Below are 25215 nucleotides of genomic sequence, written 5' to 3' on the forward strand. Positions count from 1 at the left end.
GACAAATAGTGATTTTTCTGTGTTTTTAACACACCAACCAACCAATCTAATCTGCTCTAACTGACCTGTAATTAGTTGAAGCCATTGGAACACCACTTGCACAAACAGCGCTAAGATTTACTTATTACTATAGATGCTCGATATTGGCTTTCTTACTGAAAGCCCATAAGCTAATATTGTCTAGAGCAGGGTGTCCAAAGTGTGGACCGGAGGCCATTTGCGGAGGCCGGCTGTTTTTTTTAATTGGCACATTCGCGGCAAATTCTGAAAATATAATTTAACAAAAAGCAAAAATGGAAACATCTGCAGTAATTTCACAAGAATAAAGTAAAAATATTCAGAGAAAAAAGTTAACGTGGAAAAAAAAAACGTAATTTCACAAGAATAAAGTAATATTACAAAGAAAAATAATGTCATTTTAGTAGCATAAGGTTGAAATTTTAAAGAAAAAAAACAATGAGAAACAAACAAACCAAAGAATTAAGTTGTAATTTTTGGAAAATAAAGTTGGGGAAAAAGTTATAATATTCCGATGAAGTCTAAATATTTTGGGAATAAATTCATAATTTTGAGAAGAACATTTACAATGGGAAAGTTGAAATAGTGGAAAATAAAATTTACTGCAAATTGCATATTTACAATGCCAACAAAGTGAAACTTGGAAATAATTCCAGACTGCAGACATCCTGAGCCAGAAGTCTTATTTCTCTGTGGACCACAGCACAGTTTGATGAGTTTATCACTCACATGTTGAAATCCAGGCAATCCCTTATCCGATATCATTATTGTCAGAAAAAAACAATATCGATATGATCAGATATCACATTTTTATGCCAATATTGCCGATAATATTGGACATCCCTAATTATTCGTAATCAATATTCATCTTTCAAAATATCCAATTCCCTAAGTTGAACATTTTAAAGTTATTTAATTTACGGGAAAATACCACAAAGCAGAAATAAAATGGCTTGAAAGATGCTTGTTTAAAAGACACTTGACTGTGGCTGAAAGTTGAAAACCAAAGACAAAAGCTACAACAAACATTAGATTATATCTAAAATTAAGATTCTTTTATATAGTTTCATTACTTTCATGTTACCTTTTGAAAAATTATTTATTAGCACATGTGCTGCTTTTAGAGTCATCTTTGAGCCCTGATGGCCCCTGACCGAAATGTTTCCACATGCATGTACAGCCATATGAAAAAATGAGGACACTCCATAAAAACATTTATCTTCGGTGTTTCCCCAACCATTATATTAGGGGTTGCCAATATGAAATCCAGAGAGCTCCCCTGTGATGCAAGAGACAATAAACATTTTGGGCGTGACCAAATCAACTCTCGCATAAAGTCCTAGAAAACCACAGAAGATCTCATAATCCTTTCCTTGATGAAGAGAAAGATTCCATTCCATTCCATTCCATTTTCCTCCGCTTATCCGGGTCCGGGTCGCGGGGGCAGCAGTCTCAGTAGGGAAGCCCAGACTTCCCGGTCCCCGACCACCTCCTCCAGCTCCACCGGGAGGACACCGAGGCGTTCCCAGGCCAGCTGTGAGACATAATCCCTCCAGCGTGTCCTAGGTCTTCCCCGGGGCCTTCTCCCGGCTGGGCATGCCCAAAACACCTCACCAGGGAGGCGTCCGGGAGGCATCCGGACTAGATGCCCGAGCCACCTCAGCTGGCTCCTCTCGATGTGAAGGAGCAGCGGCTCTACTCTGAGCTCCTCTCGGATAACCGAGCTCCTCACCCTGTCTCTTAGGGTGAGTCCCGCCACCCTACGAAGAAAACTCATTTCAGATGCTTGTATCCGCGATCTCGTTCTTTCGGTCATGACCCAAAGCTCATGACCATAGGTGAGGGTGGGAACATAGATCGATCGGTAAATTGAGAGCTTTGCCTTCCGGCTCAACTCTCTCTTCACCACGACGGTCCGGTACAGCGACCGCATTACTGCAGACGCTGCGCCGATCCGCCTATCGACCTCACGCTCCAACCTTCCCTCACTCGTGAACAAGACCCCGAGATACTTGAACTCCTCCACCTGGGGCAGGACCTCATTCCCAACCCGGAGGGAGCAATCCACCCTTTTCCGACTGAGAACCATGGCCTCGGATTTGGAGGTGCTGAGTCTCATCCCAGAAGCTTCACACTCAGATGCAAACCGTCCCAGTAAACGCTGCAGGTCACAGCTCGATGAGGCCATCAGGACCACATCGTCTGCAAATAGCAGAGATGAGATCCTAGTGTCCCCAAACTGGACTCCCTCGACACCTTGGCTGCGCCTAGAAATTCTGTCCATGAAAATTATGAACAGAATCGGTGACAAAGGGCAGCCTTGGCGGAGGCCAACGTTCACCGGAAACAGGCTTGACTTACTACTGGCAATGCGAACCAGGCTCCTGCTCCGGTTGTACAAGGACTGAATGGCACGTAGTAGCGCGCCACCAATCCCATACTCCCGGAGCACCCCCCACAGGACACCGCGAGGGACACGGTCGAATGCCTTTTCCAGGTCCACAAAGCACATGTAGACCGGTTGGGCAAACTCCCAAGTACCCTCCAGGACCCTTGCAAGGGTGTAGAGCTGGTCCAGTGTTCCGCGACCAGGACGAAAACCACATTGCACCTCCTGTAGCCGAGGTTCGATTAACGGTCGTACCCTTCTCTCCAGCACCCTGGAATAGACTTTCCCAGGGAGGCTGAGGAGTGTGATCCCCCTATAGTTGGAACACACCCTCCGGTCACCCTTCTTGAAAAGGGGGACCACCACCCCAGTCTGCCAATCCAGAGGTACTGTTCCCGACTTCCACGCAATGTTGAAGAGACGTGTCAGCCAAGACAGTCCCGCAACATCCAAAGCCTTGAGGAATTCAGGGCGAAACTCGTCCACCCCCGGAGCTTTGCCACTGGGGAGCATTTTGACTACCCCAGATACCTCAGCCACGGTGATGGAACTGTCCGCGTTCGTATCCTCAGTCTCTGCTTCCTCTAGGGAAGGTATGTCAGTGGGATTGAGAAGGGCCTCAAAGTATTCCTTCCACCGCCCAACTATATCCTCAGTCGAGGTCAGCAGGCTCCCGTCCCCACTGTAAACAGTGTGGACCGGGCACTGCTTCCCCTTTCTGAGGCGCCGGACGGTTTGCCAGAACCTCTTCGAGGCCGACCGAAAGTCGTGTTCCATGGCCTCACCGAACTCCTCCCACACCCGAGTTTTTGCCTCGATCACCGCCGAAGCCGCGTGCCGCTTGGCCTGCCGGTACCCGTCAGCTGCTTCAGGAGTCCCACAAGCCATCCATGCTCGATAGGACTCCTTCTTCAGCTTGACGGCAGCCCTGACCTCTGGTGTCCACCATCGGGTTCGGGGCTTGCCGCCACGACTGGCACCGACCACCTTGCGGCCGCAGCTCCGATCGGCTGCCTCAGCAATGGAGGCACGGAATAGAGCCCATTCGGACTCGATATCCTCGTCCTCCCCCGGGATGCAGGAGAAGCTCTGCCGGAGGTGAGAGCTGAAGACTCGACGAACAGGAGACTCTGCCAAACGTTCCCAGCACACCCTCACTACACGTTTGGGTCTCCCGGGTCTGTCCGGCATCCTCCCCCGCCATCTAATCCAACTCATCACCAGGTGGTGATCAGTTGACAGCTCAGCCCCTCTCTTTACCCGTGTGTCCAAAACATGCGGACGCAGGTCTGATGATACGACTACAAAGTCGATCATAGACCTGCGGCCTAGGGTGTCCTGGTGCCATGTGCACTTATGGACATCCTTATGCTGGAACATGGTGTTTGTGATGGACAAACTGTGGTTCGCACAGAAGTCCAACAACATCACACCGCACGGGTTCAGATCGGGGAGGCCGTTCCTCCCAATCACGCCCCTCCAGGTCACACTGTCATTGCCCACATGGGCGTTGAAGTCTCCCAGCAAAACGACAGAGTCACCAGTTGGGGTGCTCTCCAGCACCCCTCTGATGAACTCCAGGAAGGCTGGGTACTCTGAACTGCCGTTTGGCGCGTACGCACAAACGACAGTCAGGACCCTTTCCCCAACCCGAAGGCGTAGGGAAATGACCCTCTCGTTTACCGGGGATGACTCCAACACAGAGGCACCGAGCCGGGGGGCTATTAATAAGCCCACACCAGCTCGCCGCCTCTCCCCTGCAGCAACTCCAGAGTAGAACAAGGTCCAACCCCTCTCGAGGAGTTTGGATCCAGAACCCAAACTGTGGGTCGAGGTGAGTCCGACTATATCTAGTCGGAATGTCTCAACCTCTCTCACAAGTTCGGGCTCCTTCCCCGCCAGAGAAGTGACGTTCCATGTCCCAAGAACCAGATTTGGCCGCCGAAGACCAGGTCGCCTAGGTGCCCGCCCTCGACCGCCACCCAAAACGAAGAGAAAGATGTGGGGGGGAAAAAAAGGAAATCAAGAATATTCTGGACAAGGTTGGAGCATCATTGTCAAAATCTACAATCAAGACAGATACTGTATGTGAAGTAGAAGGTGTAAATCACATCTTGCAAGGGCCTGAAGCGTCATCATTCACCTTTTGTATACACCTCATTTGGTTCATGAGAACCAATGAGTATGCTATTTAACATATTCAATGGTAGTACAAATGCAAACAGTACATTTTTGATCCTTCAGGCCTGTTGTCCAGCCAATACCATGGGAAAGAAGAGTCGGTCGAAGAAGTCCGGGTCAGGAGCTAGTGCTGTGGCTTCTCCAAAAGAGATGATGAACTTAATTTCTGAACTGCTGCAAAGTAAGTTTATTTATGTTTAGTAAGTAGACACTTGGTATCTACATACAGTTTGATTTTCTACTATTACACATTGAGAGTTTTAACCCATCAATACCTGGTGCATCATGGTACAGGGAGAGTGTCTACACCAGGTATGTCAAACTCGTTTTCACCGTGTGCCACATCGCAGTTATGGTTGCCCTCAGATGGCCGCCTCTAATTGTGAAACCATATTAATGTATAATTGTCTCATGGTATTACACATTTGATTATTTACTTACATTGAAATCAGAAGTCAAGGTGCCAGGTATAGATTGGAATATACAACTGTTGTATAATTCATTTTAAATGGGGTTTGACAAAAACAAAATAAGAAACTCCAATTGCATGGTTAAGCAAGATTACAGGGTGACCGTAATGTTACCACCTGTTTTAGTTGTTTGTTTTTGTCTTAAATGGAGGCAAGGGCAATGTGGTGTCCATGCTTTAATGATATTTGTGTTTTTTCAGAGTGCAGCGGTGATGCTCCATCTGCCAGAGAAGAGTGGGAGGAATATGTTCAAATTAGAAGCTTAGTGGAGAAGATCCGCAAGAAACAGAAGGGTAATTTTGGCCAAGTGCAAGTGTAACCATCTTATGTTCCTTTTTTGTAATTGATTGCCAGCTCTGCAGCATTCACGTCTTTTCTACGGACAATGCATTATCTAGTGCGTATAATAAGACCCGAGGTTAGTTCAGTTCAATTCAGTCAATACCTCAAATCAAGCAGGAATTACCAATCACCTGTTCTGCTATTGGACTGCTTGTGCATCCCTCGTTGTCTGTCAAGGCAAGCAGCATTTAAAAGGTAAAATGAAGATGTCGACTTTACCTGACGATGTTGTTAGCCACTCGTCAAAGTCCCATTCATCTATTTGGTGTGCTCTGTTCCAGCACAGTAAGCAACTCAGCTTACATACACACACACACACACACACACACACACACGTCTCTTCCTCACTCACAGTAACAACACTTCGTCCTTATCTACCAACAACATTCACAGCGAGCTGCATTGATGAACACCAGAATTCAGAACATCAATGTTACAACATCACCAGGTCATTACAGTATGTAGTAGGTTAACAGCCATATTTACCTGAATCCATTACAGAACAAAAGTTACATGTTATATGCATTACGTGCCATGGTGAGAGATGGTGTTGTTTTTCATTATTTCCAGGCTGCCTAATCACTCATTGCAGCATGTATAGTATTTGTTAAATCAGTGCTCGTTTACATGGAGCCCAGGCACCATCGTGAACCTTTTTTATTTTATTTAATTGCTCGTCTGCGTTATAAGGTGCACGCATGCGTGGGGGGTAATCATATGATATATCAATCTCACCACACGCCGTGGAAGATTATAGAACCCAGTGTTATGTTTTTTTTAATGTCTGTTTGTGAAGGGACTATGATTTTAAGTCAGTTTGAACTACTTTTTTTCCCCCCAGGTATGTCAGTAGTATTTGAGTGTTCTAGAAACAACCATTTCCACGATCTGGTGTCCTGGGCAAAAGAGAATGGGGTCGCCTGTGATAGTTTCAGAATTGCCAACTTTGGAAAAGAAGGATATGGCCTACAAGCCACCAGAGACATCAAGGTGAGGAGAACCGTGCTCTCACAGATAAAAGAAGAATTGTAACATATTTTAGAGATTGTATTTTTACATCAAAAGGTGCCATCCACTCACTCTTCAGACTTCACTTTCTGTCTAGAAGAAAATTAATACATAAATGGAAATAAAAGTATGACTGTTTCACTGACATTCAAAACAATTGTTTTCTTCATGTGGCAGTCGTTCACACACACACACACACACACACACACACACACGCACACACACACACACACACACAAATGGTATGCGACTCACTGTCAGTTTGAGCGCCGAGCCATGACTGACTGATACAAGTTTTTAACACATGGGTGATGAAGTCAGATAAGCGACCAGTCGATCTACACCAACACAGCTCTCCCAAATATGTATTCATTCAAGGTTTTTGATATTTGATAAAAAGGCCTCTTGCAAGCACTTTTTGTTTTCATCTGCTAGTAGTGACCATCGACATCCATCTTTCACCCAGTGGCAGCGACGCAATGTTCAACTTTTTCAACCATCTTAACTCAATATTATTTGATCCAACAAGGCATGAAAGAAAATGTTTCTCCATGCAACTCGGTAATCTCTATATGTGCTTTGTAAATGTAGGCAGAAGAACTGTTCTTGTGCATTCCGAGGAAGATGCTGATGACAGTGGAATCGGCACAGAATTCTATTCTCGGTAAGTCATTTGTGTATCTCTTTGAAAAAATATTTTTTCGTGATGTAATAGTTGAAACAGTTATGCATTACTAAATTATGTTATTAATTACAGTAGATCCCCGCTATTCACGAGGGTTACGTAAAGTAATTGACACATAAATAAAATAAAAATATTTTTTTTTTGTTTTTTTTTACAATAATAAAGCCTAGCGTATGCTGCTGCATCAAAGTGCCGCCGTACGCTAAGGTGGCTCGCTCTCCGTTAAAACAAGGGATCCAGACTGCGACTAAATGGTCGCATTTTGTGACTAAAATATGAGACATTGCGAGTGAATTTTTCTCTACTCACGAATGTGCGACCAGATAAAAGTACATGTTCCGTGTAGAGTTGACCAAGGACGTACCTTATTACCTTGACAATGAAAATAATCTGTGAAATGTGCAGTCAATTGACGCGAGCTTGTCATGGTCTACGCCAGGGGTGTCGAACTTGTTTTCATTGAGAGCCACTTTGCAGTTATGGCTGCCCTCGGAGGGCCACTTGTAACTGTATACCTTGTTGCATAATCAGATAATGTTAAATTTTTTTTTGTCAAAGTGAAAGAATAAATACATTAAAAGAAGGAAAAGTGCATGATTGACACACATTATTCCTAGGTTTTTGGGGGCCACATAAAATGATGTCTCTCCAAAAGAATGTGTATAAGGATGTGGATTTATCACTATCAAATTAATGTCTGGTCAAATTTTTTTTTATGCTCACTAGTGTTTGAAATTATGTCACTGTTCAAGCAACAGATAATTATGAATAATGAAACTTCTGTCTCTAGGACCTCTGCTCCGCCAGGATCGGATTCTTAAGGCTATGGGAAATGTTTCCCTGGCCCTCCACCTGCTTTGTGAGCGAGCGAATTCTGCATCATTGTGGCTGCCATATATCCGCAGTCTTCCTCAGGATTACAGTACTCCACTGTATTACCAGCAGGATGAGGTCCACCTGCTTCTCGGCACACAGGCTATTCAGGATGTCCTTAGTCAGTTTAAAAATACAGCACGCCAATACGCCTACTTCTACAGACTTTTACAGGTAGGAAAATGCAATGTTATTACTCTGTTGGCATGCTACCTTTGTACAGTGTTCCCTCGCTACGTTGCGGTTCACCCTTTGCAGATTCTCTCTTTCGCAGATTTTTTTAAAGTGCAATTTGGACTTTTAAAAAAAAAATTTTTTAACAGTGTATGAACAGGCATTGTGTTCTGCGTCCTTGTGGTGTCTTACAGTGACCTATCGGTGCTCTGTTGCACGTGTTTGTTACTGTATTTACTACTGCTACCAGTATAGGAGGTTGTATACTCATGTGGCAGTTGAATGGTGTCCAGACTGTCCAGTTCATCTCAGTAAATATAGAGCCACAACAGTCCTGATTGGCTAAGGGAGAACCCACCCATTGTGTTCTGCATTCTGATTGACAATGGTCTGCAGCCAATCAATTTTGTTAATGCAGGACTGGCTATTTCCTGTTGTATAAACGCTAGTAGCTAGCTGCTGAATAGCATGTAGCATGCTTCATTCAGTAGCATGCTGAATGAAGGCAGAAGTTATGCGGCTGTTGGGCGCTTGGAATACTGTAAATGAATCTTCGGTTCATGGAGGACGATGAGGATGAATATGTTTTTTTTTCAACAAGGATACAAAAACGCTAAAGCCTAACGGTGCCAGGAAATGAAATATGCGTGAGTCACTTCATTTCTTGTGTCCAATCTCATAAGTTGATCATTAAAATTCAAATGAAATTTGAACTTTGAGGGTTTAAGTGTTTAACAAGAGATAAATATGATAAAATGTTAATGCATGTCTGAGAAAAGTGTATAAAGTGAATGGTGAGGGGTTTACAGCCTTAAAACATATATTTGTGCAAAAATATAGTTGGCTACTTCGCGGATTTCACTTATTGCGGGCTATTTTGGGAACCTATCCCCCGCGATAAACAAGGGAACACTGTATTTACAGACTGGCTGTATGCTGTATGCTCTTACCGCAGCACTTAGAACGGGTTAGAACTGGTGGGTTGTGACATACAAGAGCACAGTCATCTGCGTAATGAAACTCAAGCACTTTCTCCCTTTTGTAATTTGGTGGTTGCCTGGAGCCTCCTCAAATTAAAGAGACTGTCATCTAGACAGAAGTCTACTATCACACCGCTGATGTCCTCAATCTCCTTGTGGAGAAGCTGTGTGACATGTAGCAGGAAGATGTTAAAGTACTGGCCCTAGTACACATCCCTGCCTTATCCCTGTATGTACAAGGAAGGTGGAAGACTCTTGTCCTCCAGTAGTCACCCGAGCAGTCATTCTGTCATGGAAATGTCTGTGAATACTCACAAATTTACTAGGACATTAAACCTGAGAAGCACTTCTCTCTGAACAGTGTTGAAGGCTTTAGAGAGATCAATAAAGGCTATGGCAGATCCTGGTGGTGTTCTCTACGCTTTTTCCTGCAGCTCTCGAGCTTTGAAAATCATGTTCACCATGCTCCCGTTCTTCCTTTAAGGAGTGAAATTCCCCGTCTGTGGTCTGTGTGTTCTTATAAATGGTAACAATGTTGGCATCTCTCCTCTATTGTGGAATGTTGTCGTTGGCCCAGATAATAGAGATGTACATGTGTAGGGTTCGTATCGGTGGAGGTGTAAACAGGTCATGGAGAACAGTGTGGTCTGCATCAGACTCCTGATTGAGCAGTGTGTCGAACTGTTCAGCCCATCTCAGCAGGATGCCAGGGGTGCTCCTTGAGGTGTGTCAGACCATCTGCCATTTTCACAGGAGTGATATAGCGATTTGTTGGGCTGTAGGTGTTTTTGACAGTATTATAGAAGTTATGCATGGCATGTTGACCAGTCTGTACACAAGCGCTGAACGTGGAGTTTTGTAAAGCCTTCATTCTATACGAGTTCAGACATGGCCTAACTACCCTTTTTCCCATTTTCCCATCATTTGCAGACTCATCCTGCTGCCAGTGTTCTACCCTTGAAAGACAGTTTCACATTTGATGACTACAGGTCAGTTTGGATTAAAAAAAAAAAATTAAAGTTGTTTGTGTTGTCTCCAAGCGTCGTGGTCTGAAGTATATACAGTACAAAGACTCAAAATTATTCAACCCTCATTGTAAATTTTATTCTGCCAACTTTGTAAACCTGCAGTAGTTGCAGTAGCACTAAAACAACTAACTAAAAACAATATAAATCGTCAGCGACCCGAGCTAAACGTGGCTAAATGGGTAAACTTCCCAGCAATTGTTTTGCAACAGAATGCATTGTAAGGATAATCCATAATTTCCGGCCCACAAAAGAGTTAGAGGAATCCCTGGAAACACGAAAATGCAGGACGACGGATGAGGGTGAAATCACATCATATGGCACCTCTCTGGAGCTCATGATGGATGTGAAACCCGAAGTACAGATGGAGGCGTCAAAAGAGATGTAAAAACATGGAAAGAGATTACAGACTTGCACAAAGAGAACATGGAGCAAAGAAATTCATATAATAAGGGAGAATGACAATAAAAAGCAGCAAGATCTTATAAACAAAAATATTGACACATTCACTCCACAATCTTTACTGTTTACTGGTGTTACCATATTTGAATGACTGTATGGAGATATGAGGAAATAACTACAATAGCGCACTTCATTCACTAACCATACTCCTAAAACAGGGCAGTTAGGATAATCCATGATGTTTGTTATGGAGAACACACAAACCTTATAATCGAAAATATTGAAATTCACCAATAGGGATTGATTACAGGTGGGCAGTGTCTTCTGTCATGACCCGTCAGAACCAGATCCCTACTGAGGATGGCAGCCGGATCACACAGGCCCTCATTCCTCTTTGGGACATGTGTAACCACATAAATGGACTGGTAGGTGCATTTCAAAGTCAGATGTACTAAATACATAATAAGGGCCAAGGCCAAGTCAATAACTTTGGAAATATATTTTCGCCAAATGCTTTCAATTTCTGCTGTGGATGATGATGATGATGATGATGATTATAATTATATACAGTATATGTTAGCAGTCAGACACTCCGTGAATGTGATGGTTAGAGAGTGGAGATGCTCGATAGTGGCTTTCTCACTTTTCGATTCAGACCTTCTGGAACAGATTAACAATGCTAACTAAGGTTCCACTGTAAAAAAAATAAAAAAGGACTTATTCCAGCTTGTGTAGCTTTAATTTGTCTCCTTGTTGGTGTAAATTTCTCTGGCTTTGTCTCCTTCTCATGTGAATTTAATGTTGGTAGGACTGACATGACGCTCCACACGGACTGGCGTTTCGCTACTGAAACACGGTACAATGTAATTTTACTGGAATTGGAATTGGTACTGGATTGGACTTTCAGGATTTTCATTGGTCAAAATGTGCTTGACAGCAGGTGAATGCGTTTTTGTGGACAGATCCTCTGGTGTTGTTGGAGATCTTTTAACATCGGAGTGGGGAAAATGTGTGCTTTTAAAAATCTGTGTTTGTGTGGAAATGGCCTAAGCTCAGGAAAAAACCCATCACAGATCGCTGGAACAACAGGCTTTTATTGCAGGTTTGAATTATCTCACAACAGGCACAATAATTGCTAATAATAACACAGGGCACTGTTGCTTTAGCAACTCTCGCCAAGCTAAAACTCAACTCTGAACCCCCAGTGTCACGTCCTGTCCGGCGGCCATTCCATTTATAGCAACACACACAAGCACCAAAGTCTCATTTACTCTTATTATATCTACTATATTTGGTAATACAAATGTGAAAGTGACTATAGGGATGTTAGTCCATGTCTAGAGGGCTCTAATAATGTTAAAATTTATTTAGAAGGTCATAAATAGCTTTCCTATCCTCTAACTACAATTCTATTCTATTTCTAAATAAGCAATCCTACTTTGCGGAAATTCACTTATCACAGTCGAGCCTGGAACCAATTCACTGCGATAAACAAGGGATTACTGTATTTGCTTTTCTAATTATTTTCTGCATATACAACTATAATTGTTCTATAAAGAAAGTGTTTTGTGCTAACATTTAAGGGTGTCTGGAATGCATTAATTGGATTTGCATTATTTCGTATCGGAAAAATGTATTCGGTTATTTTCAGGTTTTGTCACACGTTCTGTCTGGAATGGATTAATGACCCTGACCGAGGTTCCAATATACCTCTAAGAGGAGAGAAAGTACATATATACAATCTGAATGTATTTGTTTGCAATCATTTGCAGATCACCACAGGTTACAACTTAGAGGATGACCGTTGTGAATGTGTGGCACTGCGAGATTACAAGGAGAATGAACAGGTACAGAGAGGGTCTCATTTGCTGATTTTTTTCATTAAGCAACAGTGTTGAATGCATGCTTATTAAAACATTATTTTGTTATAGACACACATTTACTCACCATTGTAAAGCCAACACTTTTGCTTTTACTACTGTTTTTCATAAGGTGAAGTAAGGTGTAAGGTAACTGGTCTGTAACTAGTCTGCTCATTTCACTCTGGTCTCTGGTCAATAATGGGTATTCAAATTTGCATGCACACGTCATTCACTAACCACACTCCAAAAACAGGCCAGTTAGGATAATCCATGATATTTGTTTTAGCGAACACATAAATCCTATAATCCTAAAATGTAAAATATTGAAATTCCAACCTGATGTAACGGATGCCAGCTGGTGCAGCTGAGAGAAAGTACATAAATTTGGCCAGAAATGGATCAATATTGATTCAGACCATCCCTAGTATCCACCCTTGACAAAATGAAAGTTCTTCAGTTTTGTCCAGATGGTAAAGTCTGATGCTGGTGTTATGTCTATGTAGATTTACATCTTTTATGGCACAAGATCCAATGCCGAATTTGTCGTCCATAATGGCTTCTTCTTCCAAGACAACGTCCATGACCGGGTGAAGATCAAGCTGGGCATCAGTAAAAGTGAGAGGCTCTACGCCATGAAGGCAGAGGTGCTGGCACGTGCTGGTCTACCAGTGTATGTATAACTTATTTTCGCCTCTTATTATGTTTCTGCAGCTAATATTCGGCTGGATTTACACAGAAGGCCTGAGTGCCCAATTTCAATTCAATGCCTATATCAGAATTGTACAATTGTATTTACAAGTAGGTGACTGATATATGATATCACTGTGTTTCATTCACTGACTCCATGAAACAGCCCACATTCGCAGAAAAAAAGAAAAACACAAACAAAACAAAAACTTAATGAATAAATAATTCAGCGCTTAGGTGTCTTGGTGAGCTTTGTGAAAGCATGTCAGTTTTATGTTATTGCTGCTGAAAAAGTGGCCATACACCAGTTCATCTGTTATTACAGCATGTGATGGCAATAAATTCAGTTGTCCCTCGCTACATTGCAGTTTGAACATCGCGCTCTCACTCTATCGCAGTTTTTGCACAAAGTAATTCATAAATGATTGCTGTTTTGTGCTTGAACACAAAAAAAAGCATATTTAAGTAAATTATACTTATTATTGGCCTAAATTAAGCATTTTCAAGCATAAAGATTGCTAAACTAACTAAATGAACTAAAATACAAATACAAGGCAGAAGAAGCCTTGTGAATGAATGAATGAAGAAGTGAATGTAGTATTCTACATTGGTCACAAGGTGTCGGTGTTCGGTGAGACAATGACCAGACGTAATGGCCAGAAATGCATTCATTGCAGGTTTCAAATTATCTCACAACAGGCACAGTAATAATAACAACATAATAATCATAACACGGGCTACTGTTGGGGCCATAACAATTAAAGTCGCCAGTACATTACACTGTTGAGACAATAGCCACCGCAGGAAATAGCTGTCCAGAAAAAAACTGCTAACGTGTGAGTTATCTTCGTTATTTGTAATATATCTTATTTTCTGTGATTATATCAACTATATTGGGTAAGACAAATGTAAAGATGACTAATATGGGTGTTATTTCATGTCTAGAGAGCGCTAATAATGTTAAAAACTGTATTTAGAAGATCATAAACAGGTTTTCTATGCCATAACTGCGGAAATATTCCATTTAATAATATTGAATCCAACTTCGCAGAAATTCACTTATCGCGGTTGAGTCTGGAACCAATTAACTGCAATAGACGAGGGACGAGTGTACAGTACAATACAGTACACTGTAAAGAATTTCTCTGTAAAATAACGGTACTGTGCTGGCAGCAGAGGCGACAGGTCTTTACTGTTATTTTATATCTTTTGTATCATAAAATGACTTCACAACTTATTACTGTGATAGTGAAATATGGTACGTTTCTGTATTTTTGAAATATACAGTCAAGTGCTGTCAGCAAAGACGCCAGCACTTTCCTGTTATTTTACAGTATTCAAGCTGTGAACTGACTTCTCAATTTATTACTGTTTTGGTGAAATACAGTATATTTCTGTGTTTCTTCTGTTTAAAGTAAAGTGCTGGCAGCAGAGACGCCACAATACACTGTAATTTTGCAGTTCCATACTGTTGACCAATTGCATTAAAAATAAAATGCCGTGTATTTATTTTAATTTACAGCAACATTCTGGGGTTACTTTCTCACTGTTTACTCACGGTTTACTGTAGACAGTAACTCAGCACTTTAAAATGTCTGAAATCGCAATTTTCACTGCAATCAAAATAAAGTTATTCTGTGAGCTACAGAAAAGTGCTGAAACCTATGCTAAATATTCAATAAACGCTTTACAAAGGATGTAAATCACACAAATGTTTATTTTAACTCGGTGTCAACATGAATACTGCTATTGTAAAAAATAATTATAATAAATAATTAATAATAAAAAAGAACAAACAAAAATTGTTAGACGTCTCCGTTAAACAAGCCAAAGAGATTAGGAGGAGCAACATAAAAACAACCAATTAGTGTCTTCATTTGTAGCAACACATATCTCCAATGCTCTGGCAGGAAAACTTTCCGTCACGGGTTTAGCACACAGCAAATCTCAAAAACACTGTACCGTAATTGATCACATTAACGTGCTGTTGAAGGCCTGTGCTCTGTTGCTTCACGTTGAACAGCCCACAATGCATTGCAAACAACAGTACAAAGCTGTATTGCATTAATACAGTATTCTACTGTTGGACATTGGCTGCAAATTAACAGCAATTGCTTAGAGTGTATGTTAGAGACACATTTGTACCATTAGTGTGATCCATCCATCGACAAAATACTGACCATTTTGTACTGCTTTCCAAAAATCCATAATGTGTAGACAGCGCTCCTATCCACATGACTGCTGAGAATGATTTCTTTTCAAAAGCACCTGCTCTAACATTCTTGACTCTGTAATCCCCATTTTAAATTAAGCCCCAGCAACATAGTGCTGTGTATCTTCTCAAAAGACAGTACAACTGAAATAAAACTTGGATAGAATTTAGTCAGTTAATTTAAATTAATTTAAAAGTTAATTTAAATGAATCAGTGTGCAGCTGACTATTCTGCCTAGAGGCAGAATACAGTGGATGCCCACATTGTCCTGATCCAGCATTTGTGTCCCCACAAATTTGCAAAATTTTGGTTAACAAAAATAAAAAATAATAATAAAAAAGAAATGTTATTTTAAATACCATCCATCTATGCATTTTCTATATGCCTTGTCCTCACTAGTGTCGCTGGAACCTATCCCAGCTGACTTCGGCAGAGAGGTGGGGTACATGCTAGACTGGTTGCCAGCCAATCGCAGGGCACATACAGACAAACAACCATTCACACTCACATTCATACCTATGGACAATTTAGGGTCTGTAATAATTTATAAATACATGATAATTAATAAAGCACCAACTGGGCAAAATAATAGTACAGCATAGATGTACGATGTGACGTTCGTGCAAGATTGTGGCCTCAAACTTGCAGCGAGGTGAACACAATTTCATATATGATTGTAAGTCCTTCCTGGGATTAAAGTGTGTCAGTGTAATGTATGACTAAACATTAATATGTATTTTTTATATTTACGCAAACAATCACAATAATAATCCCTGGAACAGAGAGAGCCATAGAACACACAAATCAATGTTAAGAAACTAAACAGATCTTTCTCAGACAAATAAACAGTTACTTTCTCTAATGTTTGACGCCCAGTTATTAACTCCAGTCAGATTTTCTGAGCTGCCTAAAGCCACTGTTTGTAAACAGGCTCAATCTGTTGGGTGCTTTATTCTCTTGGGGTTCAGCAGCTCACGGTAAAGGTTCACTTTACCACTTTTCCTGCAATGTTATATTCTGCTCCTGACTTGGTTGTTGCCTCTCAAGTACTGTAAGTTGTTTAATGTACTTATCCACTGGAACAAAACGGGTTGCATCCTGTTGTGTGGAAGGGGTCCACAATGGCAACATCTGTGGATTGTGCCATTGGATGATTAATGATTAATTATTCAGCCAACTGATATCTAATTTAAGATTTCACTTGGTTGTGTCAGTGGTTCCCACACTCTTAACGGCCCCGTACCCCTGCAGACGTTTGACAACCCAGCCATGTAACAGCCCCACACACTAACGCACATTAAGAGTCAGTCAGGTGTGTTTTTCTTTTGTTTTGTTTCCTTAATGGGTGTACACGTACAACAGTGTGGGGAATCACTCGCTTATATCATTTTTACAATTGAATGGATATATGGAATAGTTGCCATTTTGTCCATATGAAAAGTGAATTGGCTAAAGCTTATCCTTGACCCTATTACAAAAGCAGCATTTGTACTTCTTAAGCATGACATGACAATGATATTACATCTCTGTTTTCTTTTGTAATTTATAGGTCTCATGTCTTTGCTCTGCACGCCAAAGAATTCCCTGTTTCACCTCAGTTACTAGCTTTTCTAAGAGTCTTCTGCATGACAGAGGGTAAGGTTCAGCACACAAAAAACATCTTTATAAACTCGCAACACAACTTGGTTTGGTTCCTCCTAAATTCAGTAATGCAACTTTGATCTGTCATTTCAAGGTACCCTCAAAACATTAATGTTTATTTACTCACTTGTCTTTGTTTGATTTTAAAGCGTCAATGCATGTGTGCATGTACCATTCACAATTCCCATTGAAAAGTTCTACATTTCTCAACTGATTCAAACCATTCCAACATGGAAACATCAAGATATTCAGGACGTTCGGCAACTTTCAACATTACAAAAATTCCCGCTTTTCCTGAAATTCCACATTTTCCAAACACAAATGCCCTTGGTTCTTAAGAATTCTTACTACTACCACATTTCTAAACAGATTCATACCCATTACAACACGGAAACATTCAGTTCAACATACAAACACTCACGGTTTTCCCCAAAAATCCTGTTGAAATTAACACATTTTTTCACATTTCTCAACCAATTCAAACCATTCCAACATACAGGATAACCATTCCTGGTAATTTGTGTGGGCTTGTTTTATTACAGAGGAACTAAAAGACTACCTCGTTGGAGACTCTGTCAATAAGGTCTTGAACCTGGGCAATTGTGAATATCCAGTTAGCTGGGACAATGAAATCAAAATGTGGACTTTTCTGGAGACCAGAGTCACGCTGCTGCTCAAGAATTATAAGACTACCGCCGAGGTGAACTGTTTTTACTGATATTATACGTGCTATACAGGGTCACATTATTCTTTTGACCCCTTACACGTTGTCTCTTTCAGGAGGACACTGTCATGCTGCAGCAAACTGATCTGTCTCATCATGCTCGTATGGCTATCCAGCTCCGCCTGGCGGAAAAGCAGATCCTGCTAAAATCACTCGTCAATGGACAAGCCAAACTTGCGGACTTAGCCAAAAACATGGCAGAGGGCAAACCTTTGTCTTGCTGTGACAATGACAACATTACAAATACTAATGTTGATGCAAAGCTTCCAGTTATGTTGCACAAGGTGGAGAAGTTTGAACAGGAGAAGCACAATGACGCTCTGAATGGAGGTCAGATTATGTTCGAGGCTATTCAATCTCCAGCGCAAGAATAGAGCTTTGACGAATACAGTTACACCACCTGTATGTATAGGTAAAAGACTGAAATAAGACTAAAAAAATATGTTTCTATTACTTATTAAAGATCTAAATATTTATTGGGATGGTGTCCTAATCCGTCCACATGAGTGTATAGTTCAGGGGTCGGCAACCTTTAGCATCAAAAGAGCCATCAGGACCGTCAAGGACCTTTTGGAAAATCCAAAATAGAATACAATGTGTAATTGCACAGTGGCCATTCCAGTTGGCGGGTAGACACTGTGACCTTACACTGCAAATCCACCGCACATCCACTCTGGGGAATAGTGGCATCTGAGTGAGGTCATGAACATATACTGTACTTTATTTAGACTGGAGGGACAGAAGTACACTTTCAAACAAAATTTTAAGACCAGTTGAAAAATTACAAGAAGCGAATGTAAAAAAAAAAAAACAACCTAGATCTTCATTATGCAAAAAGAAGAAATGGGAGCAGGAGACTAAACATTTTTGAGTAGGCAATTTATTAACAACTGAACTGAAAAAGGCTGTTCTGATTTAAAAAAAAACAAAAAAAATCAACAAAAAAAACCCCTCCACAAAACAGAAATAATCCATCCATCCATTTTCCTCCGCTTGTCCGGGTCCGGGTCGCGGGGGCAGCAGTTGCAGTAGGGAAGCCCAGACTTACCGGTCCCCGGCCACCGGGAGGACACCAAGGCGTTCCCAGGCCAGTTGTGAGACATAATCCCTCCAGCGTGTCCTAGGTCTGCCCCGGGGCCTTCTCCCGGCTGGGCATGCACGGAGCACCTCATCAGGGAGGCATCCGGACTAGAAGCCTGCGCCACCTCAACAGGCTCCTCTCGATGTAAAGGAGCAGCGGTTCTACTCTGAGCCCCTCAGACTGAGCTCCTCACCCTATCTGTTAGGGTGAATCCAGCCGGCCTACAGAGGAAACTCATTTCAGTCGCTTGTATCCGCGATCTCGTTCTTTCGGTCACAACCCAGAGCTCATGATCATAGGTGAGGGTGGCAACACAGAGCTTTGCCTTCTGGCTCAGCTCTCTCTTCACCACAACACTGCAACGATCGACCTCACGCTCCAACCTTCCCTCACTCCTGAACAAGAACCCCGAGATACTTGAACTTCTCCACCTGGGGCAGGACCTCTGTCCCAACCTGGAGGTGCTGAGTCTCATCTCAGAAGCTTCACACTTGGATGCAAACCAGCCCAATAAACGCTGAAGGTCAGAGCCCGATGAGGCCATCAGGACCACATCGTCTGCAAATAGCAGAGACGAGATCCTAAGACCACCGAACTGGACTCCCTCAACACCTTGGATGCGCCTAGAAATTCTGTCCATAAAAATTATGAACAGAGTCGGTGACAAAGGGCAGCCTTGGCGGAGGCCAACGTTCACCGGAAACATGCTAGACTTACTGCTGGCAATGCGAACCAGGCTCCTGCTCCCGTTGTCCAAGGACTGAATGGCAAGTAGTAGCACGCCATCAATCCCGTACTCCTGAAGCACCCCCCCCCACAGGACACCGCGAGGGACACGGTCTGATGTCTTTTACAAGTCTACAAAGCACATGTAGCAAACTCCCATGTACCCTCCAGTACCCTTGCAAGGGTGCAGAGCTGGTCCAGTGTTCCGCGACCGGGAAGAAAACCACATTGCACCTCCTGTAGCCGAGGTTCGACTAACAGTCGTACCTTTCTCTCCAGGCCTGGCTCCAGGGTGAGGCCCCGGTATCTGACGTCCGGGTGAGGTGCGGTCCCTCCTCTTGCTTTTATTCATAAGGTAAAAAGTGGCGTCCTTGATCAGTTGAAAAGTTCATTTATGTACGCTTGATGCAAGTGATCCAGATGGCTTGTAGGAACGTTGCGGCAAGCGGCTTCACGATGGGTGTCCGCTGTCTGGAACTGTTCATTTTTGTAAATTTCCCTTGCCATCAGACCCCACTGTTTTGTGAAACTGCAAATTATTTGCCACTTGCCAAGGTTTAAAATCATCTTTGTAGACATGTTAGATAATTTCCCTAGTTTTAAGGGCTGTTTACTCATTAACTTTATAGTATAGCCTTAATTTTAGAATGCGGGATTATGAATGAGGGAGGATAGAGTTTATTCGTTTTGCACTAATATGTAATTCCATTTTCACTTATTTTAATAATATTTCACTTTTTGTTGGTTGTATGTATGGTCGTATTTTATTGTGGAAAAAAAGTATTTTCACTTTAAAGGTCCTGTCTAGATATAGAAATCTTTATTTGGATTTTTTTTTATCAAGTAAAATTAACTAGCTCCATAGAGAGATAATTTCACTACTTTTCAGTATTTTTTTCCCCCAATATCTAGTCTGATTATCTTATATTTGGCAAGCCCTTTTTTGCATTTAAGATGGATTTAGGCTTATTTCAAAAGCTGTGAACTAGTTTCAGGATACAGCTTTGTTACTTTACACTCGTTTTAGGTGTTAGGTTGGGGCGGCCGTGGCTCAGGAGGTAGGAAGGTTGGGCGGTTGGATCTTCGCTCCCTCCACCCAGTCACTGTCGTGACACTTCACCCACCTTGTTCGGACGAGACAGAAGGATGCCTACTGCTAGGTGTTAGGTAATTTTCAATTAAAAATGTGTTAATATTTCTTATTTTAGGAACATTTCACTTCTTATCGGTTGTAATAAGGTAAAACATAAGTATTTTATTCTAAAAATAAGTATTTCCATCTTAAAGGTCCTGCTCATATTTAGATATAAAAATCTTAAATCTAGGATTTTGTTCCTGCTTATTTCTAGATAGAGATCTTAATTTAAGATGAAATTTACTTGCTGCATGGACAGATGATTTCACTAGTTTTCAGTAGTTTTTTCCAAAAATCTCGTCGTTTTGTCTTATATTTGGCCAGCCATTTTTTTTTGCAGTGTAAAAGCAGTGGTTTTAAACTTGTGATCAGCTGCTGAACAGCCTATTTCAGTACAATGATTTCAATAAATTCCTTGGTCTCAATTGTTTGTCTCTTGCTCTGATGACTATTTTTGTATTTTGAAACCCTACCAAACAATCTTCACATCCAACAGTGTAAAATGCCTGTTTTTGCAATTTTTCAACTGATTTTAGGATTATGACTGTATAAATGTATATACTTGTACATGTATACACTGAGTGTATAAAGTGGCTAAATGAACAAAAATACACATAGAAGGCACTCAGAAAATGCATTGAAAGACACATGAAGTGTCGTATTCTACACTGGTCACTACTGTAGTGTCAGTAATGGTAGATGCTAATGTGTGAGTCTGCATTATGTCTTATTTTCGATTATTATGTCTACTATATGGGGTGATATTTCCTGCAGGGCTCTAATGTTAAACACATTTAGAAGGTCATAAATGGGGTTTCTATCCTCTATGAAAATATTCCATTTATAAAGAAGGAATCCTTCCATCCATTTTCTATACCGCATCTCCTCATTAGGGTCGCGGGGGTATGCTGGAGCCTATCTCAGCTGACTTCAGGCGAGAGGCGGGGTACACCCTGGACTGGTTGCCAGCCAATCGCAGGGCACATATAGACAAACAACCATTCACTCACATTCATACCTATGGACAATTTAGAGTCACCAATTAACCAGGAATCCTACTAGGTGGAAATTCACTTATCACAGTCTGGTCTGGAAGGGATTAACCACGATAAACAAGGTATTACTGTACATCAATAACAGACCTTTAATGACGCCTGACAGCTAAAACACAGTATTGTAGTGCCCTCTGCTCATGAGAGACTCACGTTGCCGATGCACTTCAGTCATTTTATTAACGAGGAGAATAATGCAAAATAAACATTCACACAAGAGCTGCTGTCAGCCACAACTCACGCCAGTCTCTCATACACTCGACTTCCTTCAACACTGAGCTAACACAGGCACACTCTAGCTCAGGGGTCGGCAACCTTTAGCGTCAAAAGAGCCATTTTGCCTCCTCTTCCAGTAAAAAAAAAAAAAAAAGTCTGGAGCCGCGAAACTTTACACTGCTTATAAACTTGTCAAAGTTGTAATTTTTTTTAAATGTTACCTGTTACAGCAACAAAATTCAACAAATAAAAGTGCAGCAAGCATGTGTAGGCTTACTCTGAAACCATTTAAACGCCTTTCTCAGTGGTTCCTGTATTTGTTTAAAATGAAAACAAAATGTAGCCAACTTTAACATGAAAAAAGCTCATCAGAGATCACATCACATGTGTTGTTTGCTCAATAGCGTTTATGCCTGTGCTGAATTGCCATCAAAAACCATTCTATTGAGCCTGTCCTTGACTGTCTTTGCAGAGGGGGGGCCTTCTGATTTTCTGAATCACTTCTTGTTTATTTTTTAATTCAAAGAATAGATGCTCTGATATTTTTGTAAACGATTCTTCCACGTATTCTCCATCTGTGAACATCTTCTCCCGCCTTACAATCTCATGTGCAGCCTGGTGTTGCCAACTTCGCCATTTTCTTGCCAAATCTGGCGACTTTGCAAACCCTGTTGGTGATTTATTTTCCCAAAAGCGACTGGCGACAAAAGTAGTGAAGTTCAGACAGTTTGTTGCTGACCCCGGAGGGCAAAGGGCTTAATCAAGGGGAGGGCAGTGACATATCTTGTGTGTGTGCACCGACGGGAAACTGCAACCCTATAAACTACCTCACCCCCAACTAAAGCACCCTACACGGTTGGTCCCAATGATGTCCAATTTAGGGCAACATCCCTTTTCTCGTTTGGGCATGTAAACCCGAACCAGCTCACCCGGCTGAAAGTCCTGCCTTTTGCTCCACATGTCATGGTTCCTCTTTTGCCTCATACCAGCTGGTCTTGAACGAATGAATGCGCCACCTCAAGCCGGTACTGCATCTTCCGGGTGTACTCCATTTCTGGTTAGTCCCCTGGGCTGCCTGATGGTGTCTGAATCTCCCGGCCCGTCAGCACCAGCAGAATGTGCCGGTCCCAGTTGCGCTGATGGTTTTGAGGTGAGGATGGCGAGATGCTGTTGCATGGTGCGATTAAACTGCTCCACTTGACCATGACTTTGTGGATGCAAGGTCGTGGTCCAGCTATTCACACAGGGCAGCGAAAACTCTGGACTCGAAAGTCCTGCCTTGGTCACTGTGGAGGATGTCTGCAGTGCCAAACCGACTGAACATGCCCTCCAGTAGACCATCCACCACAGCCTCCGCTTCTTGGTCTGGCAGCGAATACAGTCATGGAAAAAATTATGAGACCACCCTTCTTTCTTCAGTTTATTGATCCATTTTAATGTCTGCTACAACTAAAGGTACATTTGTGCAACTTCCATGTTTTTTTTTTATAATAACCAAAATCACTTACAATAGTTTCTTACATGAATAGCTATAGCATTGTACTGGCAAAAAATAACTCTTACGAGCTATTTTCACTGTCATTGTTATATTTGCCCAAACAAAGGTACCTTTAGTTGTATCAGGGATTAAAATGAACAAGAAACTGAAGAAACAAGGGTGGTAAGCATTTTTTTCCATGACTGTATGTCTCCAGCCATTCAGTGAAACTTGTTCCCGTGGAGGCCCGGGAGGTGGTGGAAACCTACTACACATTCATCAGGAGTCCAGGCAGCACCCAAAGATGGCAAAAAGTGCATGGGGTCCATTTTCAGCCTTTTTTTAGGTCTATGGCTGTGGCAAAATTGCCATTTTTCAAGTTGCTGAAGCTACACTTTTCTGGTCCGGGAGGTTGGGGAAACGTACCACACAAAATACATAGAAATGTCATACGGCAGGCCCCATCCTGAAGGGGTGAGGGGGTGTGTGAGCTGGAAGGTGCTTCTTGTCACTGATGTCCTTCCGCAGAGGAAAAGCCAGGTTTTTAGGTTTTTTTATACTAGCACTAGTTCGCAGAAAGTTAAATGCATTCAATATATTTTTATGCTCTGCTGAATGAATGAGTTTGACTAACAAGATGGAGGATTATATACCCAAACTCACCAGGAGGAGATCAGACTTTTACAACAAAGTATCAGAACTTTTCCTGGAGAAGGAAAGGCTGCATTTACTTCATGTACACATACAAGGTAAGAACACAAATCTTGTTAAGTTTATCTAAAAAAAAGGGTCTCAGATGTATCTGAAAACACTTTGAAAACATTTTTTAACCAAAGTGAATTACTTCCCTTTTTTAGGTTATCCTCTTATTGAGCAACCTGTATTAACAACAAAAAAAAAACTCCAAAGGAGTAGTACCTCACCGCACGTCACTGCTTCACCTTCTGACCGTGAGCGGGAAGAGTTGGTAAGCTAGTTAGCGAAGTTGGGGACATTATTGGCAAATGTCTGTTAAACAGCCACTGTGGTTGTTCAGCTGCTGCTGCTATTTGCTTTTTATTGCAGTTTGCAAGTTTGCATGTCTGACAGTTGACATTACTGCACCCTGTTCTTCACCAAATGTATGCACGAGTTAGTAAAAAGCTTTTACAGTTTTATGTTGTCGTATTTACCCCTTCTTTGCCATGGTATAGTCTTAATTTTTCCATTTAGATGTCTTGGGAATGTCTTAAATCGTCCATAAATTTGTACTTGAAAAATGTGCAGATACCCTGCATTTGCAGATTTTTCCATTACATTATTACACTGTAAAATCATGCATTTTTTTCCACTTTGAAATTTGGAGATAATTAACCTTTTTAAAAACATCAGTACCCAGGCACTGGGGGCTGCTGGGTTGTGTCTGTGTTGCTGTGGTAACGGCTCAATATCAACAAACACACGTAACTATAGATCGGCCGCTGGAAGCTAACCTTAACTGATTTTAGAAAAACAATTCAAACCACAAGCCTTGAAATGTCTTCAGCAAGTCGAACAGTCCGAGACCAGCTTGTCATAATTTCATAAAACAAAACACTAATGCGAAAATGTTGGCCTGGTTTGAAAGTTTATAATATAATATAATCTACGGTGAGCGTCAAAGTCCCCCCTTTTACTTTGATACCAAGACCATTCATGTAGATCTCGTGGATGCAGAGAAAAGTGTTATTTATAAGAACATGGTCCCATTGCAATCTCAATTGCAAGAAGATTTGTGATTCACATTTTTTTAAAATTAGATTTTAAATATATTTTAATATTGTCAGTGTTATGTAGCTAGCATTTACAGCTGGTTTGAGAGTCTGCCTGAGTGTG

The 25215-nt window shown here is 41.8% G+C and overlaps 1 protein-coding gene across 2 annotated transcripts in view; it reads left to right on the top strand.

The window, feature by feature from the left end:
- Positions 1-22251, top strand: part of setd3 (SET domain containing 3, actin histidine methyltransferase) — a 28436-nt gene extending 6185 nt beyond the window's left edge. Inside the window, exons 2-13 of one of the 2 annotated variants that reach the window (XM_054796696.1) lie at positions 4652-4769; positions 5259-5351; positions 6242-6390; positions 7000-7072; positions 7884-8140; positions 10051-10109; positions 10858-10972; positions 12320-12394; positions 12913-13079; positions 16859-16944; positions 17493-17650; positions 17731-22251. In XM_054796696.1, coding sequence (XP_054652671.1) covers positions 4673-4769; positions 5259-5351; positions 6242-6390; positions 7000-7072; positions 7884-8140; positions 10051-10109; positions 10858-10972; positions 12320-12394; positions 12913-13079; positions 16859-16944; positions 17493-17650; positions 17731-18048 — 1647 coding nt within the window. In that variant the 5' untranslated portion in view covers positions 4652-4672 and the 3' untranslated portion in view covers positions 18049-22251. Of the gene's footprint in view, positions 1-4651; positions 4770-5258; positions 5352-6241; positions 6391-6999; positions 7073-7883; positions 8141-10050; positions 10110-10857; positions 10973-12319; positions 12395-12912; positions 13080-16858; positions 16945-17492; positions 17651-17730 lie in introns of those variants that run through there. The other variant, XR_008573443.1, reaches the window with a different exon arrangement.
- The last annotated feature ends 2964 nt before the right edge of the window (positions 22252-25215 follow it).

Source organism: Dunckerocampus dactyliophorus, chromosome 13 (genome assembly GCF_027744805.1).
Source record: "Dunckerocampus dactyliophorus isolate RoL2022-P2 chromosome 13, RoL_Ddac_1.1, whole genome shotgun sequence".
In the NCBI taxonomy this organism is placed as follows: Eukaryota; Metazoa; Chordata; class Actinopteri; order Syngnathiformes; family Syngnathidae; genus Dunckerocampus; species Dunckerocampus dactyliophorus.